Here is a 24238-nt window from a genome sequence, read left to right as displayed (position 1 = left end):
CATGTCTGGTCTCCTGGCAAGGCTGAATAGGTACAATCTGCCACGCCCACTGCTGCGTTTATCCAGGCTTAGTTTGGACTTCATGATGCAAGTGGGTGAAAAGTGTTTTTTAAAGTGAAAATAATGTAGCACATCCATTTCCGTCTTTTGAGTAATTGAATATCACCTGCTGTGGCAGAGTAATGAATAATGAAATGGGTAGGAGGATGATGTTGGGAAGGGTCTCAAATGTGTGTTTCTGCAGCGATGGATGGAGACCATAAGGTGGCAAGCTCAGCTTTTTGCTCGACTGCCACTTGGTGGCTCTGGGTGGGTCTCACAACCCCTGAACTCTTCCCCATCCATTTGGCCTGCAGGTGACTTGAAGGGATCATGTTGAGGCAACTGCTGCTGTCCTTGGGAGTCCTACAGGTGACCCTGGCCTTCCTGGCTTCTGGCCAGGGCCATCTGGACGAAAGGGGACCCATCCTGGAAGAGACAGGCAGGCCCAGTTCCCCAGACCTTGAGATGGTCAAGGAGATCCACATCCCAGGTAAGTGCTTCTATGTCTTCTCCATGCAGCTTCCAGATATTCCCATGTTTGGTCGTTGGTGAATAGAAACAGTTGATAGAAATGACAGAATTCATTCTTAGAAAGAAGAGTATTTCCTTTACACTCCCACACCTTCCCATACCAGATAGTTGCTGGCTGTTTTGATTCTGTTAGCCCAAAATTGCTGTGTTTGTGTACCTGAATGATTATTGAATAGCTTACAGTAGATTGTAAAATACATTCCCCTCCCCCGCCCTCACAAACACAAATGAAGAGCACCCAACTCTCCTAGCTGACAGAGCAGAATCTTCCTGCTGATCAGCAGAGAAGCTTCTTCGATGGGCTCATTAATGACCTGGAGACACTCTGGTCCTAGCACACACACACACGCACACACACTCCGCTGTGTGGCTGGGTCTTTCTTTTTCAGATCAGCCTCCTTTACTGGATCGTTGTTGTATGGATTCCTGGAGGAAAGATAGGATATAAACAAATAAAAGTAAGTTTATGAGTACAGCCTTAAACTATGAAAGGAACATCATTTACAAAGTCCAGGCCAATTTGACGGGCTAATTTGTATTTGTCACCTCAATTTGTTTCCTAAACCATTAATGGTTACCTCAATTATTTGGGGCAACCTTACAGGTGCAATTTCTCTGGTGTTGCTGCACATTTGTGCTCCAGCTCCACCAGGGAATGACAGAAAAGCACCCAGGTATGCAGCCAATGAGATATATAAGGAACCTCATTCCTTCCAAGAGTGGAAAGACACCGAGATTTAAAAACAAGACTGTATTAAAGTTTCAGGCTAAAGCATCAGAACCACACATTAAGTTCCATTTAAGAAGATTTATTGCTCACCTCTGTGCACAAGAATCTGGTCAATGGAATTCAAGGGAGGGGGCTGGGCTTGGATTGTTCTTGGCAATTTAACAACTTCAGATTGATTCCCCCTTGGGTCCACCCCTCCTCCCCCCGGGTTCTGCCTCTTCTCCTCCTCCAAAGTGTAGTCATGTCAATATATTAAGATGATGTGGCAGATGAAATTCCAAAGAAGGAATAAAAATAACCACTGAAAGAAATGAAGGACATAAGATAAGAGATGAATGTCCCTTTTACCACATGATTCACTATACTACTTCTTCATGTCTTTCCGCCTTTGCAAATAATTCAGGCCTCCTTGGAAGATTGAATGGATTAATAGGAAAACCAACATGTGGTGATTGGATGACATTGATGAGATTACCAATAAATGAAAATAGATAAATCAGTATAGGAATTGATGGAAGCAAGAATTATTTGCAAAGGGAGGAAAGTCCTGTTTATTGATTATCAAATTTATATGGCTGCCCATCTCACAAGAAGTGACTCTGGGCAACGTTTAGCAAAAAAAGTGAACAAAACCATAAACATGTCAAGACAGTCTTTAAAAAAAAAAAAAAGAACAGATCAACTAATTGAAGAGATTCAATCAGCAATGGAGCCATCTCTAGGTCTTAGCAGGGCCCTAAATCCCCCCACCCCCGGCCTAATGACAAAGCCAGGCATTGAGGGACTTTGGTAAATAAGAAGGGATAGAGCTGAGCTCACTTCAGAGACGAGAGTGAAGAGGGCCTGCTCGGAGATGGGACCTTCTGGATGCCTCACTTGCTCAGTCTCATGGGATGAGATGGAATCAGGAAGAGGCATCCTTTGAATACTTCGTCCCTATGCCATTAAAGGTCAGAGGAAGCCCCTGGACCCAGTGTGGCAACGGATGCAGCTGATAGAGTAGAGTTGTACTATGCTGAGGAACACGCATCCAGTCACTGCCCAGGCTGCTGCATGGTGACCAGTTGAAGTTCCTGGAAACTCTTCATCCCATGCAGAGCACATTACGGTCACCCAATTGGGAGGTGATGAGGGCATGAGTGACAGTTTGCAGAGCCTGCCAACCTAGGAAGAGTTGCAACTGGTGCATATAAAGCTGTGCAAAGGAACCATGGCTCCCCCTGCTCTATGAGTCATGAGTCCAGGAGGATCCCCAAATTGCACACTGGGTCTGTCTGGGGCAGTGCAACTCCATCCAGCACCACAGACGGGGTAGCCCCAGAACCCTTAACCATCTTTGCCCTCAATTCTCTTCTAATAGTCAAATTTCAGTCACATGGGAAAAACAACCAAAACATAGCCAGAAATAACCATCAGCATTCAGACCTGTTTTAAAAAAACTATTCACACACACACACAGACACACACACACAAACACACATCATCTGTACTGATTCCTCTATTCTCCATTCATGTACTAACATTTTAAATAAAATATACTATAGCAACCAATCAGGATCCAGAACTGTTTCTACTGCAGAAATGGTGTCAGAAGGACAGACATTAATCTTAAATGCCAGCAGTAGCTGAAACAGCTAAGTCTAAAACTGATCTGAAGGCCTAAGTTATGGTCCGTAGCTTAGATGTTTAGGTGCCAGGAGATTTGTTGGGCTCCACCATAGGGTCAGAGCACCATGGCATCCCTTGCCTGCTGATTCTTAGCTCCACTCATCACATTTAGGCAAAAAAACTCTTCACTCGTATGTAAAAATGGTTTATTTTTATGTTTATCCACATGAAAGGAAGCATGCAGTGAGGTACTCCAAGAGTCTTGTTTGGTGGGGGGACCAGTGCTTTTCAACATCTTCATAAATGATCTAGACGAGGGGATAGGAGGAAGATAGATTCAAGATTCAGAAGGATCTTGTCAGACTCAAACAATGAGTTCTCTCCAACAAGAAGCGGTTCAGTGGTGGTAGGAGTAAGGCCCTACACACCGGCAAAAAAAACAAAAACAAATGCAGAGTTACAGAATAGGCACTTTCTGGTTCCATGAGAGCACATGTGAGGCAGAGCTAGGGGTCCTGGTGGGCCGCCACTTAAGTATGAGCCAGTCAGGTGCTGCAGCCTCCAAAAAAGCGAATGCAGTCCAAGGCTGCCTCAGCAGAGGGATAGAATCAAGATCATGTGAAGCGACAGTAGCACTTAGCAGCTCTGCACTTGGAGTCCTGTGTCTACTTCTGGTCACCACAATAAAAAAAGATGATGAGACTCTAGGAAGAGTGCACAGAAAAGCAAGAAAGATGACTAGGTGTCTGGAATTTAACCAGATAATGAGTCATTGTGGGAACTGAGAAAGTCTAGTCAAACACGAGGGGTGATAGGATAGTCTTGAGGGGCTGTCAGAGAGAAGAGGAGGTGGACTTACTTTCCAAAGCACCTGAGAGCGTGACAAGAAGAATGGATCAAAACCTATCAAGGAATGATCCAACCTAGAACTAAGGAACATTTTTCTATCACTGAAAACAATTAATCAGTGGAATGGCTTCCCATTAGAAGTTGTGGGTACTCCATCGCTGGAGGTTTTCAAGAAGAGACTGGGCAGCCATATAGGGTCTCTTGCCACAGGCAGGGGATGAGCTAGAGGACCTCCAAGGTCCCTTCCAACCCTAATATTCTATGTTCTGTATTCTATTTAGTGAGAACTAATTCTCATGGGCGATGCCTTCTCTTGCTTAGAACTACTGTTGGAGGTTTGCCAAGAAAGTTATCATCTCTCTCCCAATTTTCTTACATTTAGTACCCAATGGGCCCTCAATGACTCTATTGAGTGCTGAAGCTCAGTAGATAGAACAGAGTTGCCTACATTACATGGGTGGTGGTTGTTCTCACTGAACTTTTACCATCTCTGCTTGAATTGCTTTCGGATTAATATCTGGTGGGAAGAATACAGATGTCATCAATATACTTTCTTTATATTCCTGATAAGCATTGCAAGTTTACCTCCCACCTTTTCCTCATTGGCTGAGTGCTCAGGCTGTCGCAATCTATCCAAGGCACCTAAAATGAATACATTATTCCCTATCAGTTTCTGGGGGGTGTCTCTAAACCAGTTACCATGCCAGCAAATTCCAGCTAAAACCAGTTTTGAACATACCTGGGGCCTCTCATCCCTTCGTTCCTAGGTGCAGCTTTAGGCATGAGCAACATTTATAAGATTAGATAAGTACACAATGTATTCATTTCAAAGATTAGTACCTTCTTCTACAATTTCTATAAAAACAATAAACTTCTTTCTCCTTTCCCACAATACGTTGGGGCTTCTGATAGAGGCCTCAGTCCAGTTTGGTTTCTCAAATTCCTTTGGAAGCTCTTGGGATCTACTGTAACTTTTTTATTTTCTTTCACAGATTTTAAACAAGTGGCTCTGGAAACACAAAGAGTCCAAGATGATCTTGCACCAGCAGCCAGCATGATGGTAACCTAAATCATTTTTTGATTCATTCTTTCTGCTCCTGCAAAAAATAAATCTCCAAAAAATAACTGAGGACTGTTTTCTGCTTTGATGGATAGGAACTCTGCAGGGTCCAATGTAAGAGGAGGGTCCTTCCCAGCCCTGAAAGCTTTTAACCTATAGAAATGTTTGCCATTCAATAACCCGTGATTTGCCTGCAGAAGGACCCATTTTCTCTGGCGTAGCTGAGAAAGAGCTTACCTTAGACTCTAGCGTGCCTTGACCCAGCTTGGTCCACGGACTGATGCAATCTGCCCACTTCTTATCTTTCTAAACTGGCTTTTTTGCACATGTTTTGCCAATCCATCAGTTGGCAAAGTGATCAACTTTATGGAAGGCCTTTCTGTAAAGTTGGAATCTCAACTTTTACACAAAGCAACCCTCATGGTTCAGACCTGAGTAATATACGTATGCCATGTTAGGAGGGTCCCCATTGTCTTACAGGAGAAGAAATGTCTTGATAACCAGATTCGTTTGCTGACTGTCCACCTGGAAGAACCTTTGTGCAACTTCAGATGTCTCCTTAATGCTAAGCTCCTTATGTCAAACCACCTGCAAAGAGCCTCTAATAAAGTCTCTTGACAGCTTCCAAGTGAAATCCCATCCTCAAGTCATCACAGTTGAAATTGTCCACACCAGGTCTTCTTCTTCCCTCTGCTTTAAGGCACGTGGGAGCACACAGCAAGAGTGTTTTAAGCAACTGAATCTTCAAAATGGCTGCCCAATCTTTTCTTGAACACCTCCAGTAATGGAGTACCCACAGTTCTGGGATACAAACCGTTTCATTGGTTGCATTCATTGTCAGGAAGTTTTGCCTTAGTTCCAGGTTGGATTTCTCTTTAACAAGCTTCCACCTATTGTTTCTTGTCCCACCCTGGAGTGCTTTGGAGAAGAAGTCAACCTCACCCCTCTGGGGTCCCTCATGTACCCAAAGATGGCAATCATGTCACCCCTAATTCTTCTATTCATTAGACTAGACCTACCCAGTTCCCTTAACCAGTCATCCTACAATTTAACCTGCAGCCTTTTATCATCCTAGTTGCTCTTCTCTGCAATATTTCTAGGGTCTCAGCATCTTTTTGTATCATGGTGATGAGACTAGGATGCTGTATTCCAAGTGTGGCCTCGCTGTTCAGTATAAAGCAATACTATCACTTCTTCGTGTGATCTTGATGCTCTCCCTCTGTTGATGCAGTCCAGGACTGGATTGGCCTTGCAGCACAGGGCTGGCTCCTACTTAATCAGGAGTCCACTAGGTCTCCTAGATCCCTCTCAGAGTTGCTATTGTTCAGCCATGCTTATACTGTAGTAGTGCATTTATTTTTTCTTGCCTAAGTGCAGGACTTTTTCTCCCCATTGAACTACATTTTAACAGAAAAACATATGATAGTTGGAAGCGAGCTTGGAGGTCTTCTAGTTCAACCTCCTGCTCAAGGAGGAGGCTCTATGTATTTCAGACAAAATCTTCTTCAAAACCTCCAGTGATGGAGCAAGCACAACTTCTGAAGGCAAGCTGTTCCAACTAATTTACTATCATCTCACTGTCAGGAAATTTCTCCATTGTTTCTTGTCCTGCCTTCAGATGCTTTGTAGAATCAGTTGACCTATTATATCTTATCAGCTAGGCCCTATGCTCAAGTCTAGCAAGATCCTTCAGATCTTGAATCTATCCTCCTCCTATCCCCTTGTCTAGATCATTTATGAAGAAGTTGAAGAGGACTGGCCCGCAGACAGAAACCTTGGGTTACCTCACTGCGTGCTTCCTTCCTTGTGGATAAATATACAAATAAACTATGTTGGTTTATTTTTATTCAAGCTTTGCATACCAGTGGAGATTTTTCTTGCTTAAATGTGATGAGTGGAGCTAAGAATCAGCAGGCAAGGGATGCCATGGTGCCCTGACCTTATGGTGGAGCCCAACAAATCTCCTGGCATCTAAACATCTAAACTAAGGACCATAACTTAAGCCTTCAGATCAATTTTAGACTTAGCTGTTTCAGCTACTGCTGGCATTTAATATTAATGTCTGTCCTTCTGACACCGTTTCTGCAGTAGAAACCGTTGTGGATCCTGTTCGGTTGCTACAATATATTTTCTTTAAAATGTCAGTAGATGAATTTAAGGCTTACTTTTAGCTGGGTTTTTCATGGCGGTGTCTTATTCAAAACATTAAAAGGTTGGTAAAAATATGGGCTGACCAATCCTCCCCCTGGAAGCTGCATTGCTGGTGGCAGCTCTGAGAAACTCAGGCTTGCCCACTGGTGGCTAACCAGGCCATGCGCCCCTTAGAGATCCATTCATAGTATATAAACAAGGCTTGGAGATTCAATAATAAACCCTGGCTTAAAAAGGTCCCAGACTGTTTTTCTAGTTGATGCCTTCACTCCTTTTAAAACATAGATATTAAACTGCCATACATACAAGCATGGTTTTCTCTTCTTTGCTCTTGTAATGTATTTTCCAGCTAGGTTCATTTTATAACTCCTCAGACTTGCGTTAAATGCTGCCCCACTGTGACCCTCTTTGTGGTCTCCTTGCAGATGATTTCAGCAGCCCTGCAGGCCCAGGACCGGGAAGGGCGTTCCCTGCGGAGATGTGTCCGTGTCCAGGAATCCTGCCTTGGGCACAAACTGCCATGCTGTGACCCATGTGCCACTTGCTACTGCCGCTTTTTCAACGCTAACTGCTTCTGCAAGAAATTTAGCAGTACTTTCCCCTGTGGCAGGAACTAGCTTGCTTCCTGCAGGCTGCCACTCACTGATCTTGAATAGATGTGGGGTCCATAGATATTTCTTTTACATTCCAATAAATCGCCTATGAGAAAGAATCCATGAAATGTGATCTTTTTTTTCATTATGCTAATTAAAACCAGAAAGCTAAAAGCACTTTGGCTCCAGCTTCAACTGTTTAGGTTCTCCAAGCTTTCACCCGACCTCAATCAAAACAGGAGTGTCACAGGGGCCTCTCCTCTTATTTCCACCATTTCCATAATCTGACTTTTACCTTATTGCTCAAACCTATCCCTACTTTCCATGGATTTCTGTTTTTGACATTGCAATATGGTTTTCAGATTCTTTTATTTACAGAAATACCCTTTTGCCTCAACTCAGCAGGCAGGAGCCAAACTGTCTTTGATCTCATCTAATGGGAGTGCTATTCCCTATTCTCCAAACCAGAACTAAAAAATATAGAGGTGACTCAAAAACAGATTTCGTGCATGTGAAAAATATGGTAACCCCCATGAGAATGGTGAATAGTACAAACAATAAAAACAAATGTAAAAATTACTCAAAGAATGTCTCTGGAGAACTTGTCCTAGTTATTCTATAAGTAGTCCTTGACTTACGACTACAGTTGAGCCAAAAAGTTATGTTGCCAAGTGACACATTTGTGAAGTGAGTTTTGCCCCATTTTACAACTATTCTTGCCACATTTATTAAGTGAATCACTGCAGTTGTTAAATTAGTAACAGCATTGTTAAGTGAATCTGGCTTTCCCATTGACTTTGCTTGCCAGGTCACAAAAAGTGATCACATGAACCCAAGACACTGCAACCATCATAAATATGAACCAGTTGTCAAGCATCTGAATCAGTGGTGGGTTCCTACCGTTCAGACTGCTTTGGACGAACCGGTAGTGGTTTGGCGGCCTGGGTTACTGGAACCAGCAGCGACCCAGGCCTGCCATGCCCCCAAACTGATTCTTGGGGGGAACAATTTCAATTGCACTGTGCACACACACACACAGCACGCACACAAGCGACCGGCAACCCACCCCTGATCTGAATGTAAACCACATGATCTTGGGGATGCTGCAATATAAGTTTGAAAAATGGTCACAAGTCACTTTTTGCACTGTTGTCGTAACTTTGAACAGTCACTAAATGAACTGTATCTGCCAGCCCAGGATTCCCCTTCGTTTGTTGAAAGAAATGTCCTTCTGGGTTCAGCTCCAAGTGGGGAAGAAGACACTGGAGACATGGAGGCTGCTTGGAAAGATGGTTTATTGTTGGACAGGGCCACATGGCTTGAGCCCTGAACAGAAAAGGTGATCACGTTTCAATGTAGGTGGAGAAGAGAAGGGCTGAGGAAGGGGCTTGCTAGGCTTTTTATACCATTTAGTCCCACCTCTCTGTTTCCTGTTCCTGTGCAAGAAATGTATTCTGATTGGTTGTCAGACTCCCATGGTGCCATGCAGGGGGCTACTCTCTAGGCTGTTTTGAATCCATAGATGAGTTCTCAGATGCCATGTGGAAAGTTGAATAATATCTCTTCCCCCTACAGCTGCAGTGGAGAAGTCTTTATTATGTAAAGTGGGCTAGCCTGGCTAGTCTTAATGGGCCTATTGACAAAGTGAGGGTAGGCAGGAAGCTACAGGCAACTATTCTGTCTTTTAAAACATGCTTCTTTTCACATCCAGAGAAACATTCTGCCTTTTCAATATTTCCTAGGATATTTCATTTTTTCTGGGAGAGGGCTGGATAACTTCCCACACGTTATCTTCCAGATTGTAGAAATATGGGATCTGGGAGGAAAGAACAGGTAACAGGAATAATAGAGTCTGGTGCTGCAGAATATGTTATAGAACACATTTAATGAAAAGATCAGCAGAATATGTGTCTGTCTTGTAACATCTTGCGATAGTGAAAGGTGGCCAAATGTATCTCCTCCAAGATATTGAACTCCATGAAGCTAACGAAGGTGCTGTTTTCGTCCCCTCAAAATACCCATTGGAAGAAAATTCTCTGGTTCCTTCCCAGCTGGGACACACCACAGAAATGAGTGCAGAAGCAAAAAATGACACAGCTGGAACATTCCTGCCTTGCAAGCAGATTGGGGGGGGGGGGAGGGGGCAAAGCCATGCCTTCTTCTACTGGATTTTCCTTTGAAGCTCCTCTAGTTTGATGAGTTTTGATGTATGCCTTTGAAGTGATTGCCCTGGATCCTGTTTTCCTGCCTTAATGGGTTAATCCTGTCCCAGGACCTTTACCTTTCCTATCCTGGGGGGTTAATCCTATGGGGGGGGGAGAAAATGGGAGTTCTGGCTTTGCCTTGGTAAGTTATTTTTAGCTTGATTCCTTAAGTTTTTTTCAGGGTCTGCTTTATTTCTAGTCATAGCTTTTGGCAGTCTGCCCAGATTTGCAATCATGTCCTGAGCTTTTGCCTCCCGGTTTCTTTTCTTTACTCTGCTAAGGAAAAAGGCCGTTTTCATTTCCTGAACTGTTTCAGGAGTTCCTTCCTGGCACCGTCCAGTTTGGGGTGCGCTTCCCATACCCCATTTCCCCAAATGGTTAAAGACCGCTTGGAAATTATGGTCGCTTCCCAGCGAGGGAATGTTCTGGAAAGACCCTTTTGCCCTCTGAGGAAGAGGAAGGCAGGGGCTTTAGAGCCAGAAAGGGAGCCGGGCCGTAGACGAAGAACCGAGGAAGGCCAGGGCGATCCCGCCGGGCTCCTCGAGAGAAAAGACGCCCTGCAGCCTCAGGCGTCTCCCTCACCGCAGCTGCCTCCAGCAAGGGCCGCGCCTCACCAGCCCCCGAAGCCCCCAACTCCCGGAGCCCCAAGCACGCCGGGCTTCTGCTTCTGCGCCTCCGCCGCCCTCCCTCACGGAGGAGCCCCCGCCTCCCTCCCGCAGTTGCCGGCTGTCCTCGCCTCGCTTGGCGGCTCTCGGCAGCGGAGGAAGCAGGCGGCGGCCTCCCTCAGCGGCCTCTGATTCCCGTTCCAAGAACTGAACCTCCCGAGACCCCCCTCCTCCCCCAATCCCTCCAGTAGAGGCTTCCCGGCCCGGTCCAGGCAGAGGCGCCCCACGCGGCTACCTCGCAGAAGGGCGCTCTGGCAGCGCCGGAAGCCGCTCCTCCGTGCGTCTCTATGGCCGCTGCTACGGCGGCGGAAGTGCCGGGCATCACGAGACAGACCGGGCTCCGCCGCCGCCATGCTGCTCTCCTGCTTCCCGGAGCTCTACTTCAACGTGGACAGCGGCTACCTGGAGGGCCTGGTGCGCGGTTTCAAGGCCGGGGTGCTCAGCCAGGCCGACTACCTCAACCTGGTCCAGTGCGAGAGCCTGGAAGGTCGGTGGCGCCGCGGCGGCCTCCCTCCCTCCCTCCGCCCCGTCCCCGCTCTCGGCTCCCAGGCGGACGGGCTCCTCCGCTTCGGAGAGGCGCCGCTCCACCCTCGGGCCGATCCCGGGGAGGGGCACCGCGGCCGCCTCTCCAGTTCCTGCCAGCGGCCGCTATGGACACGGGCTGGGGGGAGGCGGGCTGGGCCCCTGGGGGGCTGAGCGCCTTCGGAGCCCAGGAGGCTGAGGGATGCGGCGCCGGGGCCGAAAAAAGAGGAAGCGGCGGCCTCTCCGCCTTCTTCCCTGGGCGTTGCTGCTCTGCCTGCCTGTGGGTGAAAGTGGGGACAGTGCCTGGTTTTCTTTTCTGCCTTTTTAACGACTGAAAATACGAAATAGAAGCTTTCCTGTTTAATTATTTCTGAATTTATATCACTCAACACTCAAAGCAGCTCATGAGCTTTAAAACACGGAACAAATGAAAATGGGTGGGGTGGGGAATCAAAATCTTTAGAAGTATTAGGAGAGAAGCACATTTAGCGTTTGGTGAAGTTGTGGGACCGAAATGGGTTCCTGCACAGTAGCCTTTCTTGCATCCCCAGCGCTGGGCAGCCTCTTCTACCCCCCTCCCCGGTTCCTTGTGGGAGATGGGACTCTGCAGGCTGTCAACTCATTTGGGTAAATTGTGCAAGGCGATGGTTCCCCTGTCTTGTATCAGTGGCCTGGCTGTTCCTTTCATTCTGTGCCTGTTGTAATTGTTGCCTTCAGAAGTTGTGGGAGCTTCATCACTGGAAGCTTTCAAGAAGAGACTGGACTGTCATAAATGGTGTAGGGTCTGCTTGGGCAGGGGAGGGGGTTGGACTAGATGACCTATACGGTTCCCTCCAACTGTTAATCTGTTAATTTCTGGATACTTCTTAAGAGTGAAGTGCAAAGTGTCTTGCAGGACTTGTAACGAAGGCAGAGGGAACCCCTTGCTAAGTTGCCTTTTGGCATTCTGGCTGCAGTTATTTTTCATCTCTTTCAAATCCAGCAACGGCTGAGCCATCCCACCCAGCAACCAGGGGCATAGAAGAGCCCCATCCAGACCAGGCCAAGAGCATCTCATCCCCTTGAGCCTCTTGAGCCATGAACCAGAATCTCGGGCAGGCCACCTTTTCACTCCTGGGAGCGGTTTTCCATTGCTGCATCAGGAATTCTGTTTGCAGTTGCTCTCATTGTATGCCAGGCCCTTTCCCCATATTAGTACAAGATAAAAGCCAGTACGTTTCTGTTTTTTCTTCATCATTGATGTTAGGTATCAGAGTAACAAGTCAAATTTTAAATCCTTTTTAAAATATATTCTTTTTGTAAACAGGCTATATATCCTGTTTCAATTTTTTAAATAGTGAAATAATTTTCTTCTTTTTTGAGGATCACCTGTCCCATTTATGTTCCACATTAGGCATTTATATTCCATATTTATACCAAAACCTTAGGATTTCTGATGTCCAATATGGTGATCTCTCCCTCAGATTTTTGTTGTAGCTATTCAGAATCAAAAGTGCTAAGTCTCTGTCATTTTCAGTGCAGTCTTCTTTTAAACATTTCTAACAATTCTCTCACTTTCTGGACCAATTCAATCTGAACTTCTATTGTTTAAAAGTGAAATCACTCTTTTTCATTTATCCCATTAATATTATACATTTTTTGGTTCAGGTTTGTTGGTAAAAAAATAATACTTCTCCCTTTTGTGTAGTATTCTAATTGGAAAGGATTTTGTAATTTGGAAGAAAAGCTGACTGTCCAAGAAGTTTATTTTGTGTTCTTGTTTTCAATTGTAAATTGATTATATCTCAAACTGATAAAAGAAGTAAAGGGTCGAACTCAATGTCCTTTAAAAGTTGGGCATGACAAGTACAAGCAAGCTGTTTTTTCTGCGACATCCCACCCCCAATGCTCTATTAATGAGAATACCACAAGATTTCCATCCTTCAATCTCTTTGCAAGGACCAGCTTTCTGGGGCATAGATGGGTGATCTCTCCTTCTGTCCTTTGCCCAGAAAGACTTTAACTGGCCAGGGATTATCACTGGCCATTGTTCGTTTTGCTCACTTTTTCCGCTATCTTGAACACATCAAATATGCCCTAAAACCTCACCCAGAAGCTGAAAGTCAACATTTTCTAGACTGTGCTTCATACATGGCTGCACTCATGTTTGGACTATCTCCATTCCTTCTTTGTGCAACTCACTAAGAAAGTGGTGCTCTGGGTCTCCTGGTTTAGCATGGAATCCCTCACCACCTCTGTTTTGCCTTTCTGATATTGAACTGAAAAGTAATTCTGCAATTCATGGAATCCCTGAAGGCAGGGAGTGCCTTGAACTCTTCCAGATTCCCAAAATCTGAGAAGTCTTTGAAAGCAAGTCAGTTCCATCTGGTTCCAATCAGTTTGTCTCACACACTTTTCCCCCTCTCTGTCCCCTCATCTCTACCCCAAGACTTGAGGCTTTTGGCTGGCTAAAACATGTCAAACTGAACCACTGAAAAGGTCAAAGGCAGATTAAGGCTCCTGGTTGCTCTGTGAGGAGCTCAACTTGTGTTTATTCTAGCTAGCTTAGTTCTGTCTGTTGGGGCAGGGGTTGGACTTGAACAGCAAGAAAAGACTGTTCTTTATATGGAACGTTTGCTATGTGAAGAATATTTGCATGCAGTGGGGGAAACGGGGAAGCAGTCCAGCAAGAGTAGTCGTTGAGAAGCTGGGGAGACAGGTCTCTCACAAAATAGAAAAAAACCGTCATCTTTCAAGGATATTTAATTTGGTCTTATATGGAGTAGGAATGAATTGAAGGCATATCAGTGACCCACTTCTATATTCCTAGTGCTTTGCACTTCATTTCTTTGGCTAAAAAGACTTTGACTATTATTCTTTGTTTCATAGTAAAGCAACAAACAAGACTGGATTTGGCATTTTTACCCATCTCTCGAGTCTTTCCCAAAGACCTCAGATAGGCAGATGTTGATGCTTGATGGTGTTAAAGGTCCCATCGCAGGATATCAGCTGTTCTGAGTCAAGCTGCCTTTTGCAGTTGACTGATCAAAGGTGAATTTGTCAATGCCCATGCTATTCAAGTGGTGCTCCAGCTATTTTGGGATTGCACCCTAGGAGCCTATGACTGATGGTGCTTCCTTTCCTTTCCTTTCCTTTCTTTTGCCGAAGTTGTCCCATTTCTGTTTAAAGTCTTTGTATTTTGTTATCATCACTATTTTGCTGCCTCCAGGTATTGGCAAGTCCACTGTTCAGGGGTTTTTGTCTTTCTTATTGACAGTTGTAGAATCTGGGGTGTTATGTGGCAAGTTCCTCTCTGTTTCAATTCTAAAGTTCCAGACCACTTTAGCTTCCACATTTTCTATTACTTTGTCTATTTGGTGGTCTGACCAGTTCTTGCTTGCAGGCAAATGGCATTTCTTGTGGCTCTTCCAATGCACCATTGTTACTTTGTCATGCTGTTGTTTGTCATTGGTCTAAGCGATCTTCTTGCAGAATACTGTATTTCCTTCTGTTCTCAAGTGCAACTCAGCAGTGACTTGAAGCATACAGGGCCACTCAAATCTCCCTAGCAGCTACACCTTCCTTAGCTACTAGATAGGAAAAGGCACCTGAAAGAAGTGCCTGTTTTGTCAGAGATTTGTCCCAAGGGACTGATGATTCTAGATCCCTAGATCTAGTACACCTTGTCAGACCTGTCACAAACTTCTCAATAAAAACGATTCTTGGCTCCATTTGTTGAGAAAGATACAGTTTATTAGAAATCAAGTGTATTGCAGTAGTGCAAAGCCAAAACTGAAAATTGTACGCCAAACTCCCTAAGCTCTACTTTTCCCTCCCTTAACTGTCTCTCATTGCTTCCCCCAGTGCAACCAATCCGGTTTTGGCAAGATGGTTTCCTAACGGACAATCGAAGCATAGTTTGGTATGCCCCCCTCCCCATCTCTTCCAACTGGGTGACCTTGATACACTCCCCCCTTCATTCCCCCTCCCCACGCAGTTCATGGAAGTCTTTCACTGCCTAGCAGTGAAGCACAAGCAAGCCTGGGGGCAGCTGACATACCTTATACATTAGGCAAGTAAAAGTGCCAAGCTCCAGCCTAGAGGGGGGAAACTATTGTCAGTGACTGCCAGATCTGTCTTCCATCAATTTTCCTGCTTGAAATTTGTTTTTAATTTTTCAGATCTAAAGCTTCACCTCCAGAGTACGGACTATGGGAACTTCCTGGCAAATGAAGCCTCTCCTCTCACTGTCTCTGTCATTGATGACAAGCTTAAGGAGAAGGTGGTGGTGGAGTTCCGGCACATGCGGAATCACGCTTACGAGCCTTTGGCCAGCTTCCTGGACTTCATCACGTAAGTGCTGGACCTGCAGGGCACAAAATCCCTGGGAATCTGGCTGGCACAAGTCCACCAGGTAGATTATGTGGAAACACAATACATGTTGGGAAAGCTTTGAGCAATGTTTCAAAGGACTTTGAGAGTCTTTCTTACTTCATGCTTACAAATTGTTTACGACGTGTCCTAAGATCACAACCCCTTTTTCTAGCCTTGGATTTCTATGTTGAATTCATTAGATTTAGATTTTACTTTATTTGTATGCCGCCCTTTTCCCTGGGGGGACTCAGGGCGGCTCACAATTCAAGGGAAGGGAGGAATAGACAAGTTACAAACATGAAGACAATACACCGTTAAAAAGCACAACAGTCATACCATTCGAGTGGGGTTGAAGTCTTTAGCCCCAGGCCTGTCGGAACAGCCAGGTTTTAAGGGCTATGTGGAAGGTCTGGAGGGTGGTGAGGGTACGAATCTCCACGGGGAGTTCATTCCAGAGGGTCGGAGCAGCCACCGAGAAGGCTCTCCTCCGGGTAGTTGCCAGTCGACATTGGCCGGCTGATGGAATTCGGAGGAGGCCTAATCTATGGGATCTTATTGGTCTAGTGGAGGTAATTGGCAGTAGGTGGTCTCTCAAGTACCCAGATCCAATACCATGAAGGGCTTTGTAGGTGACAACTAGCACCTTGAAGCGCACCCAGAGATCAACAGGCAGCCAGTGCAGCTCGCGGAGGATAGGTGTTATGTGGGTGAAACGAGGTGCACCCACGATCGCTCGCACGGCTGCATTCTGGACAAGCTGAAGTCGCCGAATACTCTTCAAGGGCAGCCCCATGTAGAGCACGTTGCAGTACTCCAGCCTAGAGGTCACAAGGGCACGAGTGACTGTTGTGAGAGCCTCCCGGTTCAGGTAGGGACGCAACTGGTGCACCAGGCGAACCTGGGCAAATGCCCCCCTGGTCACAGCTGACAAATGATGTTCAAAAGTCAGCTGTGGGTCCAGGAGGACTCCCAAGTTGCGGACCCTATCTGAGGGGCGTACTATTTGACCCCCCAGCCTGAGAGATGGAACACTTGGCCAATTAGTGGGAGGGAAGCACAGCAGCCACTCGGTCTTATCTGGATTGAGTACAAGCTTGTTAACCCCCATCCAGTCTCTAACCGCCTCAAGGCCCTGGCTCATCACGTCCATCGCTTCATTGAGTTGGCACGGGGCGGACAGATACAGCTGTGTATCGTCCGCATACTGGTGGTTGAAGCTGAAGAGAATTTAATTTAAAGAGGGGAATTTTGTGACAATTCCAGATTAAGTGGGGGCTTAAACTGTCCAAAGCAGAACATTTGGCAATTACTCTAAATGTTCTGCAAAGTAAGAAATGAATAAAAGAACGTTGGGATGATGAGACCAGATGCTAAGCCTTGCGGACAGGAATTGAAAATACTGGCTTGTTTGTTGCTGTTAGTCACGAAGTCGTGTCCGACCCATCACAATCACAAAGAAAATCCCTCGGAGTCCATTTAAGCTCATGTCGACTGCTTCAGTGACTCTATCCAGCAACCTCCTTCTCTGCCGTTCCCTTCTTCTTTTGCCATCAGTTGTTCCCAGCATGAGGCTCTTCTCCAGGGAGTCCTTTCTTCTCATTAGGTGGCCAAAGTACTTGAGTTTCCTCTTCAGGATCTGGCCTTCTAAAGAGCAGTCAGGGTTGATCTCCTCTATGACTGACTGGTTGGATCGCCTTGCAATCCAAGGGACTCGCAGGAGTTTTCTTCAGCAACAGAGTTCAAAGGCCTTCATTCTTTGACCCTCAGCCTTTCATATGGTCCAACTTTCACAGCCATACGTTGCAACTGGGAAAACCATAGCCTTGACTATGGGAATTTTTTTGGGAATTTTTTTTATTTTAATTGAACAAAAACACACAAAAAAAGAATCATCCTTCATTATATCTTATAGAAAGCGTGTCGATTGGTTACAGATAACTTTTGTCAATTTCTTCCACAGTCATTACTTATAGTTCATATTAGATTATACACTTTAAGTAAAAAATATTTGTATATCTTACTATCAGTGTACCACAATTCTCATTTGACTACAATTATTTGAACATGCTTTTACCTCAAATCATTCATACTTATAGACACAACCACATAATGGCATTCATTAGCTATTTCAAAAAAATCCTCCAATAACTTTACACCTTTATAGCATCTTTTAAGTAAAAGTCAATTAATAAAGTTTCTAAGCCTTCCCCCCACTTTCCCCTCCAACTCACTGACTAATTTTATATCCAAGTTACTTTAGCCAATACTATAGCATGTATATATTGTTAAACAATGTCCATTAACCTTTCCTTGTTGTTATTGTAATTGGCTAAAAATAATTTACTATTTATGCCCCATCTCCTCATCAGGGCCCCCACCCCCACAAAAAAAAACCCGTACACCTTTATAACAAGATCTAAATGAAAATTTGTTAATAAAATTTAGAGGTCTTTTTCCCAAGACAAATTTACAATTTATATCCAAATTTCTTTTACTAAATTGTCAATACATGTATATATCATTACGCTATATCCATTATCATTTCATTATTATTATTTATAGTTAATTAATTGTTAGCAAGAAAATATTTAATAACAATCTAAAACAATCTAGGAGTTACAAGATTCCTACTTATTGATCACCAATAATTAAAAAAACTATTTTTTATTATCAATTTTCATTGTCAACCTGTATCTTTCCAGTAACAAAACAGTCTTATCTCTCTTGCCAATTGTGGAGTCAGTCTTCTTTTTATCTCCTTTATAAGGTTTTTATAGGCTTCTCTCCGCACTTTGTTGCTTGAAGGGTCTCTCAGATAATCCCCTTGCTCACCAGTTGCTACTAAAGTTCACTTGTCTTTGTTTGTCAATCTTGCTCCTGAAAAAAATTCTCTTCTTATGTCTATCATCATTAGTATTTTTTTCTCTTCTGTGTCCTGGAATCGGGGGTAGAGCTCCAATTCGTCGAATTCCCTTTTCCATATTTCCTTTCCATTTTCACCCACATTTGCACCATTCATCTATTGTCTTATCTTTATCTTCTATATCTTCACTTTCTCTTTTCACTTCCTTCCTTCTGGAGGTCCTGATTTCATCAGCCTAGGGGCTGCCTGCTGCAGGCTTGAAGCACTTCCCTTGGGTCTATCAGGGATTTTGCGATATTCCTAAGACCAGCAAGGCTTTGTCTTCCTGATCACCATTTCTATGGGATGGTTTCAGTCTCAATGGACCCCCCCAGCAGCAAAAGTATCAACACCGGTCTCAGAGTATTGAGACCGCATGTTGTAACATCGCGACGTGGTCCTCCCTCTCGACTATACGCACTTTTGTTGGCTGGATGATGCCTCTACTTTTTAGTATGCTGTCTAGATTTGCAATAGCTTTCCTCCCCAGGAACAAGCATCTTTTAATTTCTTGCCATTAGAGTGGTATTATCTGCATATCTGAAGTTATTGATATTTCTCCCAGCAATCTTAATTCCAACTTGTGATTCATCTAGCCCCGCCTTTCTCATGAAGTGCTCTGCATATAAGTTAAATAGGCAGGGCGACAGTATACAGCTTTTTGGCCTGCATATGGTTCCTCAAATGACAAATAAGATGGTCTGGTACTTCCCATCTCTTTAAGAACTTACCACAATTTATTGTGATCCATACAATCAAAGGCTTTAGCATAGCCAATGAAGCAGATCTTTTTCTGGAACTCCCTAGCTTTCTCCATGATCCAGTGTACGTTGGCGATTTGATCCCTAGTTCCTCTGCCTCTTTGAAATCCTGCCTGTACTTCTGGTAGTTCTCGGTCCACATATTGCTGGAGCCTAGCTTGTAAGATTTTGAACATAACTTTGCTAGCATGTGAAATGAGTGCAATGATGCGATAGTTTGAACATTCTTTGGCATTGCCCTTCTTTGGAATTGGAATGTAGGCTGACCTTTTCCAATCCTGTGGCCGTTGTCGAGTTTTCAAAATTTACTGGCAAATTTGGTGTAACACTTTTACTCCATTGTCTTTTAAGATTTTGGATAGCTGAGCTGGATTACTGTCACCTCCACTGGCTTTGTTGTTGCTCAGATTTTCTAAGGCCCATTTGACTTCACCTTCTAGGATGTCTGGCTCTAGTTCAGTGACCACCCCATTGTGGTTATCAGGGACGTTAAGCTCATTCTTGTTTAGTTCTTCTGTGTAATTTTGCCACTTTTTCTTAATCGCTTCTACCTCTATTATGTCCCTGCCATTTTGATCCTTTATCATACCCATCTTTCCATGAAACCTTCCCTTCATATCTCCAATTTTCTTGCAGAGATCTCTGGTCCTCCCTATTCTATTGTTTTCTTCTATTTCTTTTCATTTAAGAAGGCATTCTTATCTCTTCTAGCTATTCTCTGGAAGTCTACATTCAACTGGGTGTATCTTTCTCTTTCCCCCTTTCCTTTCACTTCCCTTCTTTCCTCAGCTGTTTGCAAAGCTTCCTCAGACAGCCATTTTGCTTTCTTGCATTTATTTTTCTTTCAGATGGTTTTAGTTGCTACCTCTGTACAATGTTGTGAACCTCTGTCTATAGTTGTTCAGGCACTCTGTCTATCAGATCTAATTCCTTAAATCTATTTGTCACCTCTACTGTATATTCACTAGGGATATGATTTAGTTCATACCTGAGTGGCCAGTGCTTTTCCCTACTTTCTTCAATTTAAGCCTAAATTTTGCAACAAGAAGCTCATGATCTAAGCCACAGTCAGCTCCTGGTCTTGTTTTTATTGACTGAATAGAGCTTCTCCATCTTTCGCTGCAGAGCACACAGTCAATCTGATGTCTGTGTTGACCGTCTGGTGATGTCCATGTGTCAAGTCATTTCTTGAGAAGTTGTTGTTGGCTTCTTTAGTCTTGAGAAGAAGAGAGTTGGGGGAATTGAGATGGGAAAGGGGTGTTAAACTCAAGGCCCGTGGGCTGAATGTAGCCCGGCAGGCTGTTACAAGAGGCCATTCAGGCCCATTTTGGATGGTAAGGTGCTGCTGTAGGCGTCCCATCCCCCCTCCCCTAGGCTGGCCCTCAGAGGAGAACTACAATGCTGATCCAGCCCTTGAAGAAATCCAGTTTGACACCCCTGGCATAGGATGTGTGAGTTGGGAGGGACATTATAGGTTTAATTTTCTGGTCACTTCAGGAATCCACTAAGCCATGATGGCGAACCTATGGGACGCATACCAGAGGTAGCAGGCAGAGCCCTCTCTGCTGGCACGTGCGCCATCGCCCTCAGATCTCCGTGGCGTTTCTTTCGTGAGCTTCCGTTTCCCTGCAGACGATGAAACAAGTTCACGAAAGAAAAAGATCTTACCTTTTGCTGCGCTGCCGGTGTTGGGATACACTGCCTCCCACCAGCCCCCACCAGCCAGATGGTCTTTGGGTCTCTGCTGTGCATGCACGTATTCGCGTGTGTGAGTGCACCTTTCAGTTTGGGCATGTGCATGTGTGCAATTTGGGCACTCGGTGTCTAAAGCATTTGCCATCACTGCAGTCAGGTATTCCTGGCTGATGATCATCCTGCAAAAAGAATCCACTACTGTTCTGAACTCTTAGTAGCCCTTGTGACATCTAGAGGTCGTCCTGTAGATTGGAGAGAAAGGGATTGCAAGAAAGTAAGGTGTCTCCCACTGCCAGCACAATTACATTTTTCTCAATGTGTGGAAGAGCAAGCAGCTTACTCTCTTGAAATCCCTCCCTCTCCAGGCTCTGCTGTGGAGGGAGGAGCAAGTACATAAGCTCTCTCCTCTTTTCCATTTCCTGCTGCCAAAGAGCAAGAGTGGTTAGGAGGCAAATTGTAGAAAAAGTATGAAAACGACTAGTCGTCTTTCTTGCATCCACTGTTGCAGTCATGTGATTTCCCAGTTAGTGACCACTTTGGTTAATGGCAAAGTTGCCTGTCCCAATTACAATCATTAAGTGTGGACTACCTGTATGTTTAAAAGAGTTTAATAATAACATTCAATTGTTAATTTCAGTCCATTGGACCTTGTTCTGTCTTCTGTTTAAACAGAGACTAAGTCTATTTCCTCATGGAAATTGTAAAATGTTTGGTTTTTTTTAGATTTAGAAGTGTGCAGACTTTTATTTTATCTCCCCTGTTTGAAAAATAAACATGCTCAAATAGTTTAGCCATTCCTCCTCATCAGTTTGCTTCCCAGGGCTGTTATCATCGTAAACCCAGTCCAGCTTCTCCATGTCTTTCTGGCTTGCCAGGCCCCACAATTGGACACAGCTTACCTGGCACAAGTCTTTTCTGAGTGCAATGCATCAGCCTAGCTGGCTGCCATGCCAGGTCTCTTGCCCCTACAGTCACACTCTTCAGGGAGACCACAATCTCTTTCTGTTGTTTAGTGCAAGACAGAGAATAATGGTGACTGTTGGGTGGGTAGGAAAACCAACTTTCGGGAGCAATTCAGCGATAGAAACATTGGCACAAGGTATTCATCGGTTTCATTGAAGGTAGAGCAGAGCATCTCGACCTAGGTGAATTTAAATTGCATGGATTTGAACTCCCAGAATTCCCCAGCCAGGATGCCGGGTGTCCAGGTCCCTGCAGCTGAAAGTCGCCAAGGTTGAAGTGGAAGCTAGAGATCCATCTCTTGGCTAATAGGATTCCTGCACTGAGCAAGGATTTCACTCAAGAGCCTCTGTGACCCCCTTGGGCTGCAAAAGTTTTGTCCTTACTTGAGTGTGGAAGGTTGAAACAGCCACAGGGAACCGAGTCCCTTCATCTCCCTTGTCCCAGTCCAGACTTCTGTGCAGAGGGAAAGGTTGGTTCCCTCTGCTATCTTCCGCTGGAAGGCCCCAGAGCAGCTTTGAATGGGGATCTGTGCTGGGTGGCCTGGTCTGAGAAGTTGGCTTCTTTGATGCCTCTGGGCACTTCAGGTCCCCCAGGGAAGCCGGGGTGTGCAAAGTGGCCACTGGCTCCAGGCAGAGAAAGGTTGGACTGATTTTTTGAGCAGCAACCAGATAATATTGGCCGATCTTCAAGGTAGTCATTGGATGACCTGCATTGGTGATGTGCCTTTAAGTCACGATAGATGCTTTTCTATCGTACCATCTGCAAAAATCAGGAATACACTTTCTACCGTCTAGCTTGTAAAACCTGAGGCGTCCCTGGTGGGGGCTGTCCAGCCAAAGCCTGTTGAGGAACTGCCGCCGTGAGCAGCTGCCGATCCTTCCCTGTTCTTCGGAAGAGGCTTTCTAAGGACAGAAGAGCATCCAGGTGTCATAACTTCTAAAAAAACAGACGACCTTTCAAAGGAAGCTCCTCTCCCAATGATTGCGTTCCTGCGCTTCTCTTGGTGCTCTGCCTGGTGCTTTCTTCCCGGGTGGGGGTTTCCACTGGCCGGTCTGGCCAAGAGTCTTCCCGACCAGGGCTGCTCCTGCTTGGGTCCTGCAGTCAGGTCGGATCATCTGGAGCTCACAGCTGTAGGCTAAGTCCCCTGAATCACTTCAAACAGGTTTCTTTCGGAGCCACTTGCCTCTTGTACAGAGTCATGGAGCAGAAGAAAACTTAGCAGGCTTCTCATAACAGCAGTGAGAAACCCCACATTTACGTTGTTGTTTTGTTTTGTTTTGCTTTTGTGGTTTAAACTTGTTTCTTGCAAGGTAGCAGGTTTGAAGTCCTAACTTTCCCAAAGGGCAGAAGCCCCAGCCTGTGTTCTGCTCCACCCTCGTCTGGCATTGCTGTTGAGAACCCCCCTGAAGCCTGTTTGGGGATGCATATGTGAATGGATGGCCACAGGACCTCCACTGGGAAGAGGGTGGCTTGCTCTCCTAGCCCTGCTCTCGCTGCTTCCTTTCAGCTACAGCTACATGATCGATAATGTCATTCTACTGATTACCGGGACGCTCCATCAACGCTCCATCGCAGAACTGGTACCCAAGTGCCACCCCTTGGGCAGCTTTGAGCAGATGGAGGCTGTGAATATTGCCCAGACACCAGCTGAGCTCTACAATGCCATCCTGGTGGACACGCCTCTCGGTAAGATAAGAGGGCAGCTATCAAATGGGGCTCAGCCCTGGATGGGCGGAAAAACTGGTGGCCTTGGCAAGCGTGAGTCTTTGTGGAAAACCTCAGGGCCTGCTAGGTGAGGGGTCTACTCCTCCTCCTCAAAGCAGTGATAGCTGCAGGGCTGAGCAGGGGCCCTGTGGGGTCTCTCTTCTGCTCACCCATTTCCTTCTCTTTCAGCCGCCTTTTTCCAGGATTGCATATCTGAGCAGGACCTGGATGAGATGAACATAGAGATCATACGAAACACTTTGTATAAGGTAAGTGCTTGGAGACGAATAAATGCGGGGCCACAAAGCTTCCCCCATTTGTGCAACATTTCTGGGTCTGCAGGAGGGACTGAAGCCAGAAGGGCAAAGGCCCCTCTCCCTCCATGGTGGGGGGGGGAGCGGGAAAGGGGGGGGGCATGTTGGCCGGGCCTCAGTCTCCTGCACCCCGGAAGCTCCCTTTTGATCTCCCTCAGTCCCTCATAAGAACTGCAAAGTAAACCAACGGTAGAGAGCAACTTGTACATAAGTCTGGCTTTTGTAAGGCTGTGTTGGGCTCTTGGGTCTCAGCCGATCTTTGAGATGTCATCCCAGGGGTTCCACAAAGGCTCGGAGAAATGTTATGGTCTCATTCTTGAGACTTGGTGGTGGCCACAAATGGTATTTAAGGGGGGGGGGGTATAGTGAAGAAAAGGTTGAGAACCCCCCACCCCACCCCCACAGGTTCGGCCCTTGTCTCTGGATGGCAGCCAGAGGGAGGGTTAGTGTGGTAGACTTGACTTCTTCAGGAGAACTCTTGGAATCAGTTGAAGAAAGGTGTTGTGTTTGAGAAGTAAATAGAGGGGATGAGCATCCATTTGGATTTGAAAGGTGAAAGGAAGAGCTCAGGGTTTGCCCTTTGGGACTTCA

General features: G+C 45.4%; 2 protein-coding genes across 2 annotated transcripts in view; both read left to right on the top strand.

Moving 5' to 3' along the window:
* Positions 1-372: 372 nt before the first annotated feature.
* On the top strand, positions 373-7588 carry AGRP (agouti related neuropeptide). The gene is made up of 3 exons (XM_032230337.1): positions 373-532; positions 4753-4820; positions 7397-7588. The coding sequence occupies exons 1-3, from the start codon at positions 373-375 to the stop codon at positions 7586-7588; spliced, it is 420 nt and encodes a 139-aa protein (XP_032086228.1).
* A 3150-nt stretch (positions 7589-10738) lies between these two features.
* ATP6V0D1 (ATPase H+ transporting V0 subunit d1) overlaps positions 10739-24238 on the top strand; it is a 17341-nt gene continuing 3841 nt past the window's right edge. The window contains exons 1-4 of the mRNA XM_032230277.1: positions 10739-10920; positions 15116-15287; positions 23137-23315; positions 23523-23602. Of these exons, the coding sequence (XP_032086168.1) occupies positions 10785-10920; positions 15116-15287; positions 23137-23315; positions 23523-23602 (567 nt within the window). The 5' untranslated portion in view covers positions 10739-10784. The remainder of the gene's footprint in view (positions 10921-15115; positions 15288-23136; positions 23316-23522; positions 23603-24238) is intronic.

This window comes from Thamnophis elegans, chromosome 14 (genome assembly GCF_009769535.1).
Source record: "Thamnophis elegans isolate rThaEle1 chromosome 14, rThaEle1.pri, whole genome shotgun sequence".
Lineage (NCBI taxonomy): Eukaryota > Metazoa > Chordata > Lepidosauria > Squamata > Colubridae > Thamnophis > Thamnophis elegans.
Note: the sequence above shows the minus strand (reverse complement) of the source record. Positions and strands in the feature narration are given on the sequence as shown.

Excerpts from the sequence above, each read along its gene's own strand:
- AGRP (XM_032230337.1), top strand. The coding sequence starts at position 373 with ATGTTGAGGCAACTGCTGCTGTCCTTGGGAGTCCTACAGGTGACCCTG. Across the intron at positions 533-4,752 it reads CAAGGAGATCCACATCCCAG|ATTTTAAACAAGTGGCTCTG; the intron begins GTAAGTGCTTCT and ends TTTCTTTCACAG. Across the intron at positions 4,821-7,396 it reads CACCAGCAGCCAGCATGATG|ATGATTTCAGCAGCCCTGCA; the intron begins GTAACCTAAATC and ends GTCTCCTTGCAG.